Below are 19,572 nucleotides of genomic sequence, written 5' to 3' on the forward strand. Positions count from 1 at the left end.
AAGTGTTTGCATGTTGCTATTGTAATGTAGTGAAAATGGCAGACCGGGGAGAGAAACAGAGCAAGATCGATGAGAAGAGTGTCAGGGTGCCAGCAAATGGTTCAGGACAGCACTTGAGCATTGTGTGGATTGGTTTCGGTCAGCCTACTTTTGCACAGTAACCTGGAAGAAAGTGTGTTTCAGACATTCAGAATTCTGTCATTTATGCAATCTAAATATGATGCAAATCTGAAGAGAACATTGACTGACTTTGTTGCGTGTATGTATCTGTTGTAGCGTGTCAGGGTGTAAATTGTTAATTTCAGAATTTAATCTTTACAGCATTACACAATCCAGTCATTTTAATCAGGCAGGGCCATGAATGTGTATTTACTTAATATCCGTCCAATGGTTATTCAGAGATTATTGAGCTTTAGTACACTGTGCAGTTTGTAAGCAGTAAACAACGAAGTGACACAAACAAAAAATACAGAAAACCACCTTTGACCACTAATAAACTATCCAGTTCCAGCCTATTCCATGCAGGCAGTATGCGAGAGGGAGAGGGAAAAACAAGTGGGTTTTGATGTTTATTGAAGGCTTAAATATTTTAACGGATACGCATAAAAGAATGGAAGGCAGTCTCACAGGTTCACATTAAATTATTTATCCTGCACAACAAAGAATGCAAAGTCTCTTCCAATTTGTGAATACTATATAAACTCAAATAATTTGTTTCAAAAATCTGTATGATGTCAAGTACATTTTCCACAGGGCATTGTTTATGATGTGAAGGTAATTCCTTTCTTCCCTGCCTTTTTTTTTGTTTTGTTTTTTTGTTTGTTTGCTTGGCCACTTAGAAATGACATGTTCAGTCCTAAAGGATATAGTGTTATATGGCAGATACAAATATGTTTTCCTAAATCATATATTTTAAGTGTCTTTTATGTTCAGAATTTGAAACAGAATATAAAAGCGATGTTTACTACTATGAACCATAAAATTTTATACATCGTCACTGCGAACAAATAAATCACATCATTAAATGTTATGTGTGTGTGTGTAGTGTGTGTAGTGTATGTAGTTTGTGTACCAGTATCATATTTTCCAACTGTCTCATGAATAAGGTAGCTATTAATACTGTGATAAATCTTACTTTTCTCTGCAATTAAGTTCACCACAGGAGTAATGTTTACAGTCCTGACCTTGCATAAATTATTTTTAAAAGAAAATCAATTATCTTCTTGCCAGATGAGGAAAACAACTTTGTTTTTGCTACATGCAAGTGTACAACAAATTAATGCACCATACATGATGCCATTCCAGTGAAAGGGCTCAAATACATTCCATTATTTCTCTACTCAAACTGCAATTCGACTGTAGTTTAAAAGCTTTCTAATAGGTTTGTACACTTACTTAAAGATGTTTTAAATTAGATCTGATAGTCCACATATAATGGAGTGGACACATATGAATTATAAAAAGAATTGTTTGACAAATTGACAATTTGCTGCCAGCCATCTCTTTCATAAGTAATGATGCACAAACTGTTACTGTGGGTGAGGAATTGAATATTTTTTATATAATGGGTGTCATACGGATGAAAGAAACAATTTAAAGTGTTTTTGTTTGTTTTTATTGTCTCACAGTGTATTTAATATTGGCTCAGTGTTTCCATTTTATCAAGACAAATACTGTCTTTACAAATAAATGTTTAGTAACTAATTTAGTAGACAAATTCCATACAGTAACAGCATTAAGACAGTTTGCAATTCAAAACAAATACCTGTAAAAAAAAAAAAAACTATGGTAGTCTTTAGAATTGAGAATTGTGATCTTGGAATGTGTTTTTATTATAATATGTCACCAAAATCCTTCATTGTTTACATGGCACAATTTATTTTAATTAAAGGAAAAGAGGTTGAGACATTGCTGTTTACTATACAGGTCTGTGTAAAGTTGTGAGAGTACCACACAATACTAACAGAGCTAATCTAATGTTAAAGCATTCCTAATCCTTGGCATATCAAGAATGGAAAACAGCACTCTACAGTTGTCTAAGATACCAAAACCAAAATCCCATAACATTTAAATAAAAATAAGTAAGAATCTCCTTCACCAGAGATCTACTTCCCCCCCCCCCTTTTAAATCTGTCTTTAATTTGAAAAGTTTACAAAGAATTTTCCATATCATCATCATTCTGAAAACACTAAACATCTCCAGGGGGAAAACAGGAATATTTTTAACCAAGCAAGTTTAACACGGGGCACAGAAAAACAGTTTGGAGTGCCATGCTTTGATGTACATTTCAGCTACAGAAGTGTCTGGGTTTATTACCATTTTAGAATCTAATTTTCCCACGTTTAAATCTATGTGAATTTTTAATATTAACTACCTGTTTAGCACTGCACTGAAGAGCTCTGTTTACAATTTTCACTTCCTACGTAAAGGGCACATTCATGATTGGGAGACATGGCTATTTTTGTTCTCATATCTTAAACTTTAAAGTACAATGAAAATAAAAATGCACATGTAAAAAGGCTTTACATTACCAAATATGAACCAGAATTCAAATTCCCTACCACAAAGGTTTGTACAGGCTACGCACATTGACTTTTGTACAATGAAAAGTAAATACCCATAAACAGAATAAGGGAAAAAACAGGGGAACTACTGCACTCACCAGAATGATTGATTTATATGCACTCATGTTTTAGTAGGATCAGATTTTTCAGTTCCATTCTATAATTTTAGTTACCTTTAAAATGTAACATTTTCTTCACAATCATGGCCAATGTGAATACCCCAAAGGAGAGCTCTTCTATATTTTGGGATTTCAACTGTTACCGGATAGCAGAAAAGACTACACCTAAAGCGCACAGGATTTGTCTTCCCCGCAGAAGCTCCTTTCAATGGTACTGTGATCGTACCGTGTTCAGCGGGAAGGGACGGGATTTTAAAGTAGCCTTTAAATGGAAAGACATTAACATTTTAATCAGGCATTTACAGATAGAACACCAACCAATTGTACACATGCATCTTTCGATAGATCTGCATGCAATGCTTCACAGGATAACTTGTGGGTTGTGGATGCAACCTTGGCTATCTGAAATTAAGAAAGAGTTACCCAGAGGGTGTTGGGAAATTACCATTTACCTCGGAAACTAGACTTATTTCAAAGTCACGATAGGCCAATGTGTACAGGAGAAACAACCTCTTTGCCTAGCCATATAAGTCTGATAGAGCAACCATGAAAGCTGGAAAATGGTTTCTTCGTTTCAGATAACCCAATGTTATCTTTCCATTTCTAAACAGTTCCCCAGAGGGCGTTGGGAGGATGCACACCCATCTCATCACAATAGAGGACTGATCGGCTGAGACACCCACCACAGAACACAATGGGAAAGAAGAACACCACAGCTGAGGGACTGACCGCCGGCGTTGGGACAGAATGGACAGGGAGAGACTCAACCTGCTCTGATCACGCATACATAAGGGATGGAGCAGAGCTGAACGTCAGCCTGCAACAGAGCGGAGAGAACGCAACACACCATGACAATGTGCAAAGCAATGCACACATAATTATAATGGATGAAGCAATGCTCAACATCCAGCCAATAAAAACAGGGAAAAATGCAATCCGCTCAGACAGGTTACAACATGTCAGGACAGCTTCAAGAAAAGATGGAACAACGCTCAGACAACTTGCCAGGAAAAGGGCAGGGAGAAACTCAACCTGCTCTGACAGTTAAATGTTCATGTATTTATTTTCCTAAATGAAGATTAAAAAAAAAAAGCACCAAGCATTGCAAGCGAAAAGCATTTATTTATGTATATTGTTTTGTTGGTTTTCTTCTAATCCAAAGCAATCATCCAATTATACACACAACAGAACTGTGATTAACTGATGTGTCTATTTCATTAAACAAATAGCTTCACAGTGAAGTTTTTCTACAATGTCTGGGTATTTACAGTTCTCCAGACAAAATTCTGAAGACTTGGTTTGCCAAGTCCCAAACAATGCAGCTGCATCATTGCCATCAGAGACCTGGAGAATTTGGAAATCTGTGAAAATTATAAAAATACAGTATGCATAGTCCACATCTATATAGCTTATCTGGGGGAGAATATTTCCTGAGAAAGATCATGTTAAAAATATTTATGACAATTATTTCAGAAATATAACTCACAAAGCCAGGCATGTCCAGGAAAACGGAACAATGAGTGAGATGAGTGGCACCAGGTAGTTAAAGGTTTAGAAAGTAAAACAATTAAGACAATTACTATAATAAATCATGGTGCAAGTGCTTCAGTATGTGAAATAATATGTTACATCTAAAGTACATTGCACGTGTGCTTAATCTACTCATATCAATAATTAATTAAAACCAGCATTGCAGAAATAAACCACAGGTTACATTTTCTCTTTTTATTTGTGTGCTGATCTTGGCTCAGTTTCCGGTGTATTTCCCTGAATCTCTTTGGGATGAATCCAGTGGCACTTTTGAGGGAATATAAATGCTCCTTGAATTGAAAACTTCGGACACTTCATGTTCATCACTACATAAATAATGGGCTAGAATACTCCTACTTATTGCTAATTTCTTAATCACCCATTACTATAATTGTAATTTGCACTCATGAAATACATGCCAAAATCTAACTGATTGCCTGTAAAATAAAATCTATTCAAAATACTTACATGACCATCCCCCAACCTTGACTTCAGATTTGGGAAGGTCTTTGTTAACTTGGCAGTTACAGGTGGATAACTTTAGAAACAAAAAAACATATTTTGTTTATTGAGAAATACTATTACCAGCAAACATACTTTAATAAATTACATTAATAACAATAAATCAGTTTCTAACTACGTGGAAGTAATGATGATTAATTCAGTTTAACTTTTAGGAAATACCAATATCCTAAACGTTTGAACTGAATTGTAAGGTATTGTTTTACTGGCAAAAGATACATCGTAAATTAGCAGTGTTGTCTTTATGTAAATGAAAGGCTGAAAAGCATTAAATTGCGAGTTTAAGTGAGTTATATGATGCAAGACGTAGAAACCTCCCCTTTTTTTAATTTCAGATTCTGGATCAAAACATTTTTCAGATAGACAAAATTTACGAGACACTGGCCTTACAATGCTGTGAAACTAACAGTATTACATTTATGTACATTGTTGAGATTATTTTCTATTGATATATCGCTGTCATAAAAGTTCCATCCACTTTTTGTTTGTTCGTTCTTTCATTGTAAATCTATTTTCTTGCCTCCAGAAATATTGCTTAAGCCATTATATGAATTATTATACGTTTATAATATTCAGATGCTTGTTAGCAGTGCTGCCACCTACTGTGCTATTCATGAATTCGTACACAAGCATTTTCCGGTTGGCTAGTTTCTGGGCTGTGCCTTGAAATAATAGATGGTATCATAGATGATTTTATTGTTTATTTTCTCCCAAGCAGTAGGGTTGTTCTCTTTATAATGAAGAACATGTAAGTATAATCTGAAAAAATACCGGTGGATATGTTTTTATTTAATTTGACATTCCCATTATAGAAGACCTTTAAGGTTTTTTCAGAATGTAGTATGAATCAGGTATGAATGAGGAAAAAATGTGTTACAAACTGGAATTCAGTGTAGGATTCAAAACATTGTGGAATACTTCATTGTTCAGATAAACAGCACCACAGTGCATTTGCTCAACAGTAAACATTGTATGTCCATTGTGCTTGAACTTCACTGGATCCAGTTTCATCCTCAAAGAAAAGCCAATGAGAAAACTGAGAAAACAAGCAAGCAGGACAGTCAGGAAATGTGATTTAGAACAAAGAAGTGTTATTTTGCTGCAAGAAATCCTTTGTTTTTACAAGCCTTGCAAAGCCCTCTAGTTCTTCCATTTTGAATTCTCCTCTCTCTTATGAGCCAGGCTTTCCCTCTCACTGATTTTGCTTTGCCCTCCAGACTTCCCAAACTTTTACCAGCAAAGCTAATGGGCGCTGCTCCCTGGTGGTACCAAGCATGAAAAGCTAAAGGCTTCAAGACAAATGGGAACTCATGAATATCTTCTGCTGGAGGAGTACAGGAGTTTGCACCCACACAATAAGAAAACCACATCAGCCAAAGGGACACACTGGCTGCAGGGAAACCATTGTGTTTATTAGGTTACCAGGAGTTTAAGCAATGAAGATGAATAAAATGCAGCAAAAAAACAAACAAGCAAAAAGCATAAAATATTCTTTTGAGTTGGTGTGTCTGAACTGAGCTGCCGAGGAATGAGGAACTGAAGAGAACATGAGAAGAATTCTTTGCAGCCAAATAGTATTTAAAATCAATTAATCCTCTCTTGCTTACTGTCATATTCACTGTTGCTACAACCCAGTCAGGGATATAGACATTTAGCATTTGGATGTATTATCATCGTAATAAGCAGATCATTATCCTGGTGAAATGGAAAGAAATAAGGCCGCCATGTTCCATTTGCCTCATCTACAAAGAAGCCTAAACAATTCTGAAGCCATTTTATGACAGAATGCTCATTTGAAAATGCTGATGTTAAAGTCACTCAAAGGCTGCTTTGCAATGTATAGGTTAAGGAATGCGTTATATTAATGTGCAGCTGAGACCTCTCTCTCACTATAGATACTGCCAGATAAACCCAGCTCCCACAGTACGGTTATTGACATTTTGCCTGATCATAATTACAGGTAAGTCGGCCTCGATTCTGAGTTGCAGTCAACTGAATCCGTTGAGCATTAGTGTTCAATTTGATAATGGCCTCCATACTTTTTTTCTGGAAGCTGAAAAAACATAAAAAGTGGTTACCATGGAAATACAGAGTATGACATTGTCTGGGTTTGAACTCCACTTATGCCATGTTTATATAACAGCAAGGCCTTGTTGCATCAATTGGATATCCATCAACAATGCATCGCCTCTGTCTCATGGAGAACAAGTGAATAGATGCTGGGTTTGTGACTTCCCAGCAACACCACAAGACCCTGGTATTTATTTTAGACTTGTTTTGTCTTGAATCGTAACTGTATTACATTCAGAGGCTTGTTTCACATTGTGATGATATGAGACTACAGGTCTTAGGAGCCTGAGAGACTGTTTTTAGGACAAAATAGAAATAATAACATTCCACCTAGCTAATCTACAGCTATTGATTTACAACAAGTAAGATACTGCTTATTCATTTTCAAGTGTTATTTTATGTTTTTTTTCCCTACAGACTTTGACTGGATTTTTCCTGCATCTGGGTTATAAATGACAGCATTTCATTCTTTCCCCTTCATAGAACACATTTTAAAATATAATAGCTGTAATTGGTCTACCTTGTGCATTTTTTATGACATTCAATTCAGCACTTTAACTACTGCCATATAACTACCACTATGAATAAAAATTCAAAACCAAACGCAAACTGCCAAAATTATCATATTGGAATAGAAAGATATCTTCTGGTAAAAAAATCTCACAGTATCAACAATATAATGCTTACAAATAAGAAGCTGTTATTTGCCCCACTGGGCTGTGGCAGTCACAGAGAAATCTGTTGCTCTAGTAATCGCAGATGGATAAACAAGCCCTCCTTGCCTCTGGAGCCGACTCATTTGAATCAAACTTAAAAGCTTTTCTTTTTTATTATTATTTCTGCTGCTTGACAGAATAAGAACAACCTTGGCATATTCTACCCCACAAGGCCACTTTCATTTTAAATGACTTTCACATGAGCAATTAACTAGCAATGTTTGCAGCATGTCGAGGCAGGATTAAGCAGGGTGTTATGTGCAAGACAGACAGCTGCAGAAAAACTGGTCATGCCTTGGTTTTATCACTACCAATCAGTCGTGCTATCAGAGAATTCTAGTAGACGGGATTATAAAACCTCTTTGCACCAGTCGTGGGTATGTATTTTTCCTTGTGTCAGGCACAGATTCAATAGAAACCTCAATTTAGTTCTAAAAAGCCAACATTATTGATCAAAATTTGGATGGTTAGCTTTCTGGGCTGAAGCCATTGACATTAACTTCCAGAGTTCCACATCCAGACCTGGAGAAATTGCTGCCTCAACCCCATTAGTATGGTGATCTGTAAAAATCACCACAGTGGTGTGTTAAAGGGTTTCTCTCTCTCTCTCACTCACTCTCAATGCAGAGTGATTTACCCTGTTGCCTCAATATCCCACAGCACATTCGATAGTTCAGATGCATTAGTGTCCGGGTCTTCAATTACAACTGTCACGGTTTCTCCTCACTACCATTCCCATATAAACAAGCCACACTAAATTGTTATGGAAGTGTTGTGCAAGTCTGAAAGTGTTAACATTGAGGGAAAAAATACTTGTAAAAAACAACAAAATAAGAATTCCCAAAAACTCGAAACTTCATCAATACACTTAGATAATCCTTATACCTGCTCAAAATAATTCATGCAAAGCTAAATTCCAAACGTTGGACAGAAAACAAGCAATTTTGTCATTTTCTTAGCATTTTGTTCTGCTTCTAAGGCAGACTTTAGGTGAATTGCATTGAAATCAGTAACATGACCTGGTATTTAAGGTCTTCCACCACATATGTAAAGCATTGTAACTCAAGATTGGTGCAGAACTGATCCTTGTTGTTCACCTATTTCTGACAATCCATGTCACTGGTGGCTTAACAAATGCATGTTCAGAAGTGCAGAAATGAACAGTTGATTTTATTGTGCAAATATTCTTCAGGCTGTAACTCCATGTCCAGCATGAAAAATGATCATATTCTCCTCCATGCCAATTAATACCAGCATATTAAAAAATGCAAATACACATGCAAAGAGGATTCTCTCAAGGTAACTTTGTGTAAACGGTGATAAATCACAAGTTGGCAAGGGAGCTGCGACCAGAGAGCTACTTCTTGGGTTGGTTTCAGATTTACATTTTGGGAAGGCAAGTACACACAGAGATCATTTAAATCTCCCAGTGAGGCTTTCCATTCAGCCTAAAAGCTTTGCAACAAGTGCTGATAAATGATGTAGCACAGACCTGCTTCTTGGTTTTGCTGCAGACCTAACTTTAATGAGGACATGATGAAATATTCTATGAGACAACTTCAAAATGGTAGAAGTAGTGCATATTCTGTTTTTATTCAAAAGCAGCACTAAGTCACCACAAACAGCAAATTGCTCTTTAACCCTCTTTTAATGTGACAGCAATATAGATTAATTACAATTCAAGAAACGGGAGAAAAGAGATGGGTTACAATGGTGATCCAACATCTAGTAGAATCTAAGCAGTCATTTAATCAAAATAGTTTTTATTCTGTTGCTTTGGATTGTGACATTTTTTATTTGCTATCTGCTGAAAGGGTGTGTAAACTCTGCAGAAAGCACACAAGCCTTCAGAAGGATCTCATTTAAACTAATCCAGGTGATCCTTGACGAACACATCTTTACTGAACTGCAGCCCCTTGTCGTTACACAGATCTGCACACCTGGCCTCTCCAACCTGGGTATGACACCGACTACTCTCATTCATGTGATATCAATTGCTCTGAATTCTGCTAATACTGGGCATGCTGGTTCCTCATGGTGCATTTGAAAGACAGTATACCACTTCATATACATGATGTTTTTCACAGAAAACAAATACTTCCAGTTTTTTGTAGTAACCCTGCAGTCGAAGTAGGTCAGCATGCAGCTTCTGCAGACACAGCGACTGCATGTATATCACTGCATGCATCTTTTTAGATGTGGGGGCATTAATGGCATGCGTTAATACTGGAACATTTCATTAATACATTTCTTAACACGGGGTGTGCAAAAATATTATAGGTGTAGACACGAGTAGTTCTAAAAAGAGATAACATGGCAGTGGCATTTATAAATAAAACACAACTACCAAAATCATAAATCAAAAGGCCAAGACTTATTTTTTTAATATATTAATTTGGCAAACATTTGACCATGCAACATCTGTACATCCACATGAAATAGGTTCAGAAACATAACTAGATGCCCATTATTGAAACAAAACTTAATAATTTTTGAGTGCATCAGATAAGAAAAAAAAAGAAAAACCGATATGATATTCTGCTCCAAACACCTTCATGCTACTCAAAAATATACACTTACAATTTTTTGGGATGTAGAGAGAAAGAAGTACAGCATGTAATGTAAGCATTGTTGATACAATTTACATTCAATTGCAATGCAAGTCATTCCTATAAATCCTTTATATTTTACTGTATTTTGGCACTTGGCTTAAAGCACATACAATGACCAGCAATGCTATCTTTTACTGGCATGGTGTTAAATTGTAAATACATTAAATATTTACATTTTTCTGTTACTTCAACAGGTAGAACTTCCTGAACACTGCACTGTACACACACACGCACACCACCTAATATTTGAAGGTCTAAAATATAATATGATTAATAAAGTGATTCAAACACAGTAATAATTTCATGATCAATATATCAGAAGGCAGCACAACGGACATTGTCATACAGGATTAAGCTGTATTTCAATGCTTAATCCACTTTTGTAGAAGGCTACTGCCACACGCTACACTTATAGAGGTTTATATGTTAACTGTAACTTCAGCCATTCTGCAATGTATATAAAAAGTCACCAGCTTCCCAAATGCACAGCAAGTTGAACCCAAGTAAATACATCTGCATTTGAACTATTTTTATCCTGGTTGTTTTTAAAAGGCATGAGTCCAATGTAACAGCATAAAAGCAAAAAGTGGAAAATAAAATAAATACAAAATACCTTGGTTTGTGATATCTTCCTGCCATATCTTAGTTTGTTTTTTTATGATACAGATTGTCAAGGGAGCTTTAATACTAAAACCCAGGTGGATTTCCAGCAGTGAATTGGTGGAATTGGTTTGATTAGACAGAAATCAAAGACAATTGTATATAATAACAAAAATAGTACAGTGCATGCTGTCCTATTAAAACAGACAAACTTGAGCACCCAAGCAAGGTCTGGTGCTTTTTGTTTGAGGGATCCTGTGTGAGGTAAAGGTAACTGGCAGGAAATCAAAATTGAAAGTGTTCAGAATGGCACAGTGATTGCAGTGGTTTGATCAGTGGCTATTATATTCTTGAAAAGGAACATTTTACACTTCCAGCCTCTCTCCCTTGTGATTGTAGAAGTGCACCAGCTGAGAGAAAGTGGGAAAGGAGAAAATAGAATTGTCACAAGGCATATTGCTTCTCTCATCTCCTCCCCCATCAAGTCTCAGATTGCACTGTTAACAAATTACTGGTGATCAATACAAAATTAGCAATCAGTTATATTCACAGCACTCAAGCCTTCAAGAGCAGATGGACAGCAGCGTTAATAGAGGTAATGCAGTTTGCCTCCTGTTTACATTTGTCGTAGGGGAGTCAGATTGAAGTAGTGTTGGCGGCACAGGGTGAAAAGCAATCAGTCGGTAATAGTGCACCTCTGTGGAGACCTGGCTGGCAGTGTAAACTTAGCATCAGCAGGGGAGCTCTATTTAGACAACAAGATATATACAACGGGGGCAAACATGTCTGGAAGTGGGTCATTTATGTGCGATTCAGACTCTCAAGTACAGCAAACGAATAGACAACAACAGTGATAAGAATCTAAAGCCAGTACAGTTCCCTCCAAAACTTACAGAAGGCCACTGGAAGATAGACAGAGATTAAAGAGGCAGAAAAACAAAAACAAAAACAAAAATCAGTAAACTGTTCCAAACCAATCTGAAGCACAAACGATACATTGCCAGGAGTCTCTCCTCGATGGAGTCTTTGACCATTGCTTTCCGCAGTGTCAATCTAGACGTTAAAAGAAACGTCAATGGAAATTCTTCTATTGAAGTGCCTTTACTGCACATCCCAATTTTCCGAAGTTTTTCTTTCCTCCTTACTTCTACCACCAGAGATTGGGGGGGTCTTCAGCCACACGGCTCTTGAAGAGAGTGATCTCATCCAGGTGGACCAGAGGCACGTCTCTGATGATGTGAGCCAGGGCCTCGTGCAACAGAGGATACACCACCACGTTGAGTGCTGGACGCTCAGTGAGAAAGCTGGAAATGTACAGGGAAATTAACAGTATAGATAAGGTAGAGCAACACATCATATTCAAAAGATATTTTCTGCAAAAGAGGGGGGCACAACTCTGGTCCTACTGGACCACATCCAGCAGGTTTCAGACATCTCTCCGAATCATCGGCACCTTTAGAATGAGGGAAATGTTGTTCAAATTGTCTAGTTATTCCAATAAAGAGCTATGGTAGTAGACCTAGGTAGGGCCTTCAGGACTGGAGCGGTCAGCCCCTGCCATAATCCATTAACTACTGGTCACATGGGTTTATTGTGATCATTCCGTTCCATCCCATTGCAAATCATTGTTCTATTATTAAGTTGATTTTCAGCAGTAAGGTCAATTAACTAGTTAAATATCAATTAAGCAAATAAGGTACTGGTTGGATTAAACTTCTACAATGGAATCAAAGGTTGGTCACACCTACTGTATAAACTGCAAATGGCATTATCATTACTTGAATCTAAGAATGGAATATAAGGTCAATATTCTCATCAGTATATATTAATTATTCTTGTGGTTCTAACACCCAGTGAAGGCATGTCTCCATCAAACAAACTTCAAAGTTCAGAAAACTTAAAGGGGTTGTTCTGGTTGGAACTGGGGTGGATTTCAAAAACACAACAATAATGAAAATGAAAAAAAAATGAAAAAAAAAAACATTTAATGGTGGTTTAAAGGTACTTTGACCCTTCATTTAATTTTGTATGTTCATATGAATTATAATGGACACATCTAGAAAGCAGGTGTGGTTCCAGCACATCAAATTATTGACCCAGTTAACATTAAAAGCTTAAATAATAATTTGTAAAAAGCCATCAAACTCTTTAATGGGAGTAGCCTACTGCCAACAGCTGGACTCCGTAAATTAGTCAATCCATTCACTTTTTTTTTTTTTTTTGCCCTTCAGGTTAGTTTTACCATAAAATAGCAACAATAATAGAGCACTGATTAAATACACACGTTTGAGTGATAGAAAACCAAAGATTCAACTTGTTACAAATATGATTTGCAGCCAAGAGGTCTCATTAAAAAAAAATGATATCAAAAAATAAGTTACTTAAACCCTTGATTCTGGAAATATTCCTTTCAAAGCATTTGTGCATACTTTATGTCTGTACACATGCATTCCTGAACATGTATAGCTCAAGTCTGTTCCTTTTGACATGAAAGTGTTCATTTCCCCAATATTTTTTCCTATCCTATTTCTAATTGATGCATGAATTGGGATAAAGAGCTTTAAAAAATAACTCCAGTTCCTGATCAAAAGAATTCCTCAATATTTTCACAGATAACAAATATCTTTAGAAATACAAATACAGCATAGCAGAACCTAAAAGCAGAGATACAGATAGAGTTCGGTTTCTAGCTGAAACGTAGAGATAGGACTGCCTGGGAACTATAAAGCATTTTGAAAATTAAACTAAGAACTGCCAAGCTGACAGAGGTATATTCTACAGTAAATGTGGATAGGCTGTTAAGCCTGGCTTAGAAAGAACAATGAAAAGACTGTAAACATCAGTGTATTATCTATATAAAAATATATGCCTGAAAAGACAGACAAAAATACAGATGGCACACAGCCTTCTAAAGTAACCTGCCTCTCTAATCATAATTCCAGTAAGAAAGGGTCCTCAGGTGCTATTGATTCGACATGTTTAAAGTGTTAACATGTGATGCACTCTCTCATTTGCTAGAGGAGAGCTGATCCTTTGATCACAGCCAGTGTGATGTGAATAAAGGTTTTTCTGTCCCCTCCACACCTGGCCAGGTGGTTTCAATTCAAAGCAGATGACAGATGGGCTGTTGCAGCTTAAAGGGCCTCCTGACCAGTCTGAACCCGGGCGTACAGGACTTAAAGCTGCCACAAGAATTCTGTTCATTTTAATACAACTGATGCTAATGAAGCAACTTTGAAGGAACAAGAAATAATTTCTCCCCCCCACCCCTCCTGCCTCAACAAGCACTGGATGTACAAAATCTATCTAGATATATTTTGTTCATATAAAAATATGAACACAGGAAATGTTTTGAAAAGACACTGAAGGACTTTGAATTGTAATTTTAAGCACAGGTGTAATCAGTCCAAACAATAAAATGGAAAGTAACCAATCTGTATACAATCTGTATTCTCTGTCCATAATATGCACCCTTCCATGCAAACACTACCAAATTAAAACTGTGAAAAACTCATACTTACCATAAAGGACTAATAAACTGTAGAAATCATATTTATTTTTTAAACACAGGAAATCAGAGACAATCTGAGCTCATTTATATTTCTCTAACAGGTCCGGTAATTGATCCACAATATAGTCTAAGAAAAACAAACACCATATTTGAAACTGCTGATTGGACTGTTCTTTCTCAGCCCCTCATTAGCAAGCTACCAAATGCCTTAAGGATAGTTTAGTTTAATGAAAATAACATTAATAACATATTGCTCTGTCTTCAAGGCATATGACTATGAGGAACAGTGTGAAAAGTCTGAAATAGTTAGTATTAATCTTAGGCCATTACATTTATTTGAGAAAGCTGATGGTATGTGTAACAGACAGCTAGATTAATGGTAGACCTAGCTGTAGAGAAACTCAGTTTCACTGGATAGTCATCTATCAACAAACACAAAAATCAACCCAATGTTAAATGCCGCATACTCTCAGTCTCCAGTTTTAAACTGTAGTGATTCATACCTAATGCTAATTGGTGTATTGGGTTTTAACCGTCCTGCACAAGTTCTGCTGACCACAATTTCTGTCTTGCCAAGGCTGCAAAATGTAGCCTGTAACCAAAGGTCAAACAAACCTCTGGACTGTACATTTGCAGACCACCGCTGTTCTCGAGTACATATTGAAATTAAGTCTTGGCGGTCAGTTGAACAGTAGTAACACATTGATGCTCCAGCCAGCAGCAATCCAGGGAGTTCAACAGACCATGTTTTCAGAGCACACACTTATTTCAATGCTTAACTTGAAAACATGCAAAAATAAACAAACAAACAGTTTTATACCTACATTATAGATCGTCTTTGGCGAAACACAGCTGTTTCCCTTTGCCTCTTGAGGGCCTCTTTCTGAAGACAGTTATTTTTCATTAATAATTTATTAGGTAATGTTTTGAGCCACAAAATGGAGTTGTGCTCAAGCCAAATTCGAAGGTGGCATCAGAGCGTCTAAAACAGAATAACTGTCTGGCGGAGAAGATAGTGGGGGCCCCACTGCACTGGCATCACAATAGAGGGCCACCAAATCATGTCAGTGGCAGCATATGAGCTGGTATATGGGAAACGGTATAGGCCTTTCCAAATCTTTTCTCGTCTTCCTTCCCTCCTGCTCTTCACCTTCTCCACATTTAAATTCCACTGGAATCTACCACTCTCCCCCTCTTCTTCTGCTAAAGATCTTGGAGTCACACTTCACACTCCGCTGTCCTTCTCCCAGCACATCTCCAATCTGACACACACTTGCCAAGTCTTCCTGAGCAACATACGCAGAATCCATTCCTTCCTCACTGCCGGCTATACTCAGCTGCTTGTCCAGACCATGGTTTTCTACGGCCTGGAATACTGCCTCCTGGTTGGCCTGCCTACCTCCACTACCCGCCTGCTCCAGCTCTTCCAGAACTCAGCTGCCCGTCTGCTGATCTCTCTGCCCCGATTCGCACATGCTACTGCACTGCTCTGCTCCCTGCACGGTCTCCTAATCACCGCCCATATTCTGATCAAGACTTTGGTTCTTGCCTTGTCTCAACCAGACTACATCTACAGTATCAGTTCTTCATACACTCCCACCCGACTAATCCATTCCTCCTGTGCCAGAAAACGCACTGTACCCCCTGTCCGCTCCCATTCCTCCTTTTCAACTCTCACCTGTAAATGGTAGAACGACCTTCCCACAAGGTCAGGACCGCACAGTCCCGACCTCCTTCCAGCGATTACTCAAGACACATCTGCTCAGACCGTACATAGAATACAGCAGCCTAATTACCTGGGCTGTTCAGCACACTTGCTCTCATGTACTTTCTTAAGCATCTGTTATTAAATAAATAATAATAATAATAATAATAATAATAGGCAAACATAACACACATTGCATGTCCAGCTGATACATTTTAATGAGCTGCCCATGAGCATTATAATTCCAAAGTGTCCTTACCACCACTCTGGTGCATTTAGATTTCACCTAAAGCTCATTCTGATCTTCTCTTCTAACTTCATATTATTATCACTATAATGCTTGGATTGATGTCTTAGAATGAAGCTGTTACCCTTGTAATGTTAAGCATGTGCAGTACACAGTGTCTTTTAAATTACCTGTTTCTTTGCTTACAAGTAATACAATGGGAGACCTATTGGTTTCCCTGAGGTAACTAACACTCTTTAGGGCAATCTGGGGAGACAAAGTTGAGTTTTTTTCCATAATTACCAGATCAAAACATTTCATGCAATACAAATAAAGGCCTGTTTTGATACATTTTACCAGTAGTGCTGGCCAGTATACACATGAGAAAATGTCTCTCTATGCTATTCCACCAACCCCCTTTCTTCCTTTCTTTTTTTGGTCCATTTTGTGAATGTGCCCCCCCTCACATTTATTCCACGACACAGACGCCCCAGAAGCTGGGAAAAAACAGTACACCATTTGCTGCTGTGTTCTGCTTCGCTACGCCCATCTCCTCCCTGTGCTGTTGATGAGTTAGTTAGCTGTGACTCTCCCTAGCAGAACAAAGAGGGGATTATTTGCCTGATGGCTCCTGTCTTGTCATCTCCTGTGTAGCTGACAGGCAGTAAGAGGGGGAAAGAGAAAAGGGAAGTGGAGGGGGGGGGGGTTGGGGGGTGGAGGAAAAAACGTACAAGTTAAAATAAAAATAAAAAGGATACAACCAGGCAGGAGAGAATTAAGGGGAGGGTGCCCAAGTTAGAAAGCAGACAGGATTTTGAGACAGAAAATATATGATCGCCATATCAAAGTCCACTCTGCTCTACTACTGAAGCAAATTCCCTAGAAACCTTCAGAAAATGGCTGGATCAAACAGATGTAAGATTGATCATTTTCATCACTTGGGAAGATACAGGTTTGTCACCTGGAGTAATAGTGTGATGAGTCAAGCCAATATAAGATGAGGGTGTCATTCTTATTTTTACACCTTAATAGAATCATGCACAGTATTTTGCATTAATTAGGTCTAAAATTAAATCTCATTGCTACTGGTGCGTGCATCTTCAAATGTATATACTTTGTGACAATTGTTTCTATAGGCATCTGTTAAGAAATTAATAATAAGAATAAAAACAATGAAATGTAATAAATGTATATGATATGAACTATATCTCTGTCTCAAAATAATGAGAAAATGTTGTATTTACTCCTCTCTACCAGTGTAGCAAATTCCTTGGATCCTTCAGTAAACTGCTACATGAGATCAATGGATCAATAAGCTACTGTAATAGCGAACAAGAAAGATGGGCCAAATTTTATTTTCTGTTTGTAACCTTTCTTGTGTTTCTGCCATGGGGTACAGAAACCCATTTGAGAACCTCACCACATGCTTTAAAGTATTAAACATCTTGGGATAATTACACATATCACAGTTACACTCTGCTTGCTTGCTAGGATGTAAATACTAGTATATTCAGACTCTAACGAGGAGACTAATTTAAATATAATGGCAGACCTGTACTTAAGGTAGACGCCAGGTATAGAGAGCAAAATACCTACATTCAAACGACACAGTTGTCATTTCATTGAATATTTAACAGATAATATTCCCCTAGCTTAATTTCCAAAGACATTAACCTCCTTTGAAGCACAAAGTAATGATTTAAATGAAAATGAAATAAAACACCCATAATAATCACTGCCATTGTGTCAGAATAAAGTGAATTTCTTTGGAGACATGGCAAAATGATCCCTTGACAGAAAATGCAAGCACATCGCAGGAGTGTGACGGAGTGATTGGGGTTCATTTGTGTGTATATTTGCAATGCAAGCTGAGAAAGTAATTTTCCAGTGTTTAACGTAATGCTTTAACAAAACAAAAAATGAAAATTGGATGGTCCAACAGGTCGCTGAGAGGCGATACTGGGACTTCAAAATGTTGTTTCGCCACATTCGTTGGAAAAATGCAGCTACTCAGACATCACATTCAAAGTTGAGGAAGTTGAGAGCATAATTTCGAACATGTACAGCTGTGAGGCATTCTGCTTTACTCAACCTGAGACCCGTGGCACGGCTTTACTGACTGAGAAAAGCTGCATGGGGCTCGTTTCACCCACTTGTGATGATTGAATGTACAATATAGAAAATGCTGTGTTGAGTTTCATGCTCGCCATGCTGTTTAAGGCTGTAAACACTGTACTGCACTGGGGGAAGAGTGGGAGTTGACTATGACATTCTGCAGAGACAATAGCACACAGCTCCCCTACTCTGTATTTATTCAACTTTGTGTTTAAATTAAAAGGAGGAACACAAGACGAAAAAGTAAGGGTGGCCACACTTTCAAAACAAAATAACTTGCACTATGGATACACAGCTCTCAAGTTTTCAAAACGTCAGTGCATGAGATTTGTCACATTAAAACAATGCGGTGACAGATACCACTCCAGCCGGCAAAAGCAGCAGAATATTTTTTGGCAAATGCATGAGATTTTAGCAACAATGCAGTCCCAATCCCAATGCGTGAGACTTGAGGATGTGGATACTTCATAAGTCATCTGTAACTATATCTACATATAAGAATTATATTAATTAATATATCTCAGCCAGGGAACTACACTACAACTGGTGTTTTGGTCATGACTTGGTCTTAAAACATGTTCACTTAAGATGTTATTGGCATTAAATGCCATTGGGTTGAGGAGCTCTTTGGTGGGGGTAAAAGAAGATCCAATGAGATCAGAGCAATAAGGAATATCTGTGGCAGTGTTTCCATTTACCTTCTGCTTTTTAGTTCCAGATAACTTAGGCTAAATGATGTTGCAACCTATTATCATCTTTTGAATAAAGGATTCTACCCAAAGGGATGTGGTACGGTCCAGTACTGTTGGAGGCCAGCCCCAAGGCCACAGACTACTAGGAGGTAAGCCCCCAACATATAGTAGTAGACAAAAGGGAGGCAGGGAACCAATAGGGACCCGCACACCTACAATCAGGAAAATGGGAGCAGGGGCCACATAGCCAAGCTGTAGTGAATAAGAAAACTGAACAACAGATACCTGCCCACCATAATAATATAAAGCGAGGAGTGGGACAAAGATTAGGGCAGAGAATTCCGTGTGAAGCACTGTGGCCTGCAGGCTGTCCTTCACAAATGTGTATGCCCAGGAAGGCAGGGGGGCGGGAGTGAAATTGCAAAAATTGTACCTACAAAAATGTTGATAAATTTGGAGCACCCAAGATGTGTGCCAAATTGAGAGTTGCTGGGGGATGAAAGAGTGGGTCAGAGACTGATGGAACCCTTTAGGTCCGAGGGGCGAATAGCGGCTGTGGACTCATCCTCTGCTGGAAGTCTGGCCATCG

General features: G+C 37.8%; 1 protein-coding gene across 2 annotated transcripts in view; it reads right to left on the bottom strand.

Moving 5' to 3' along the window:
* Window positions 1-19,572, bottom strand: part of fbxl18 (F-box and leucine-rich repeat protein 18) — a 41,535-nt gene that overhangs the window by 3,434 nt on the left and 18,529 nt on the right. The window contains exon 5 of one of the 2 annotated variants that reach the window (XM_066690352.1): window positions 9,878-12,038. The exons of the other annotated variant lie outside the window; for it this stretch is intronic. Coding sequence (XP_066546449.1) covers window positions 11,882-12,038 — 157 coding nt within the window. The 3' untranslated portion in view covers window positions 9,878-11,881. Of the gene's footprint in view, window positions 1-9,877; window positions 12,039-19,572 lie in introns of those variants that run through there. 2 annotated transcript variants of the gene reach the window in all.

This window comes from Amia ocellicauda, chromosome 17, assembly GCF_036373705.1.
Source record: "Amia ocellicauda isolate fAmiCal2 chromosome 17, fAmiCal2.hap1, whole genome shotgun sequence".
Lineage (NCBI taxonomy): Eukaryota > Metazoa > Chordata > Actinopteri > Amiiformes > Amiidae > Amia > Amia ocellicauda.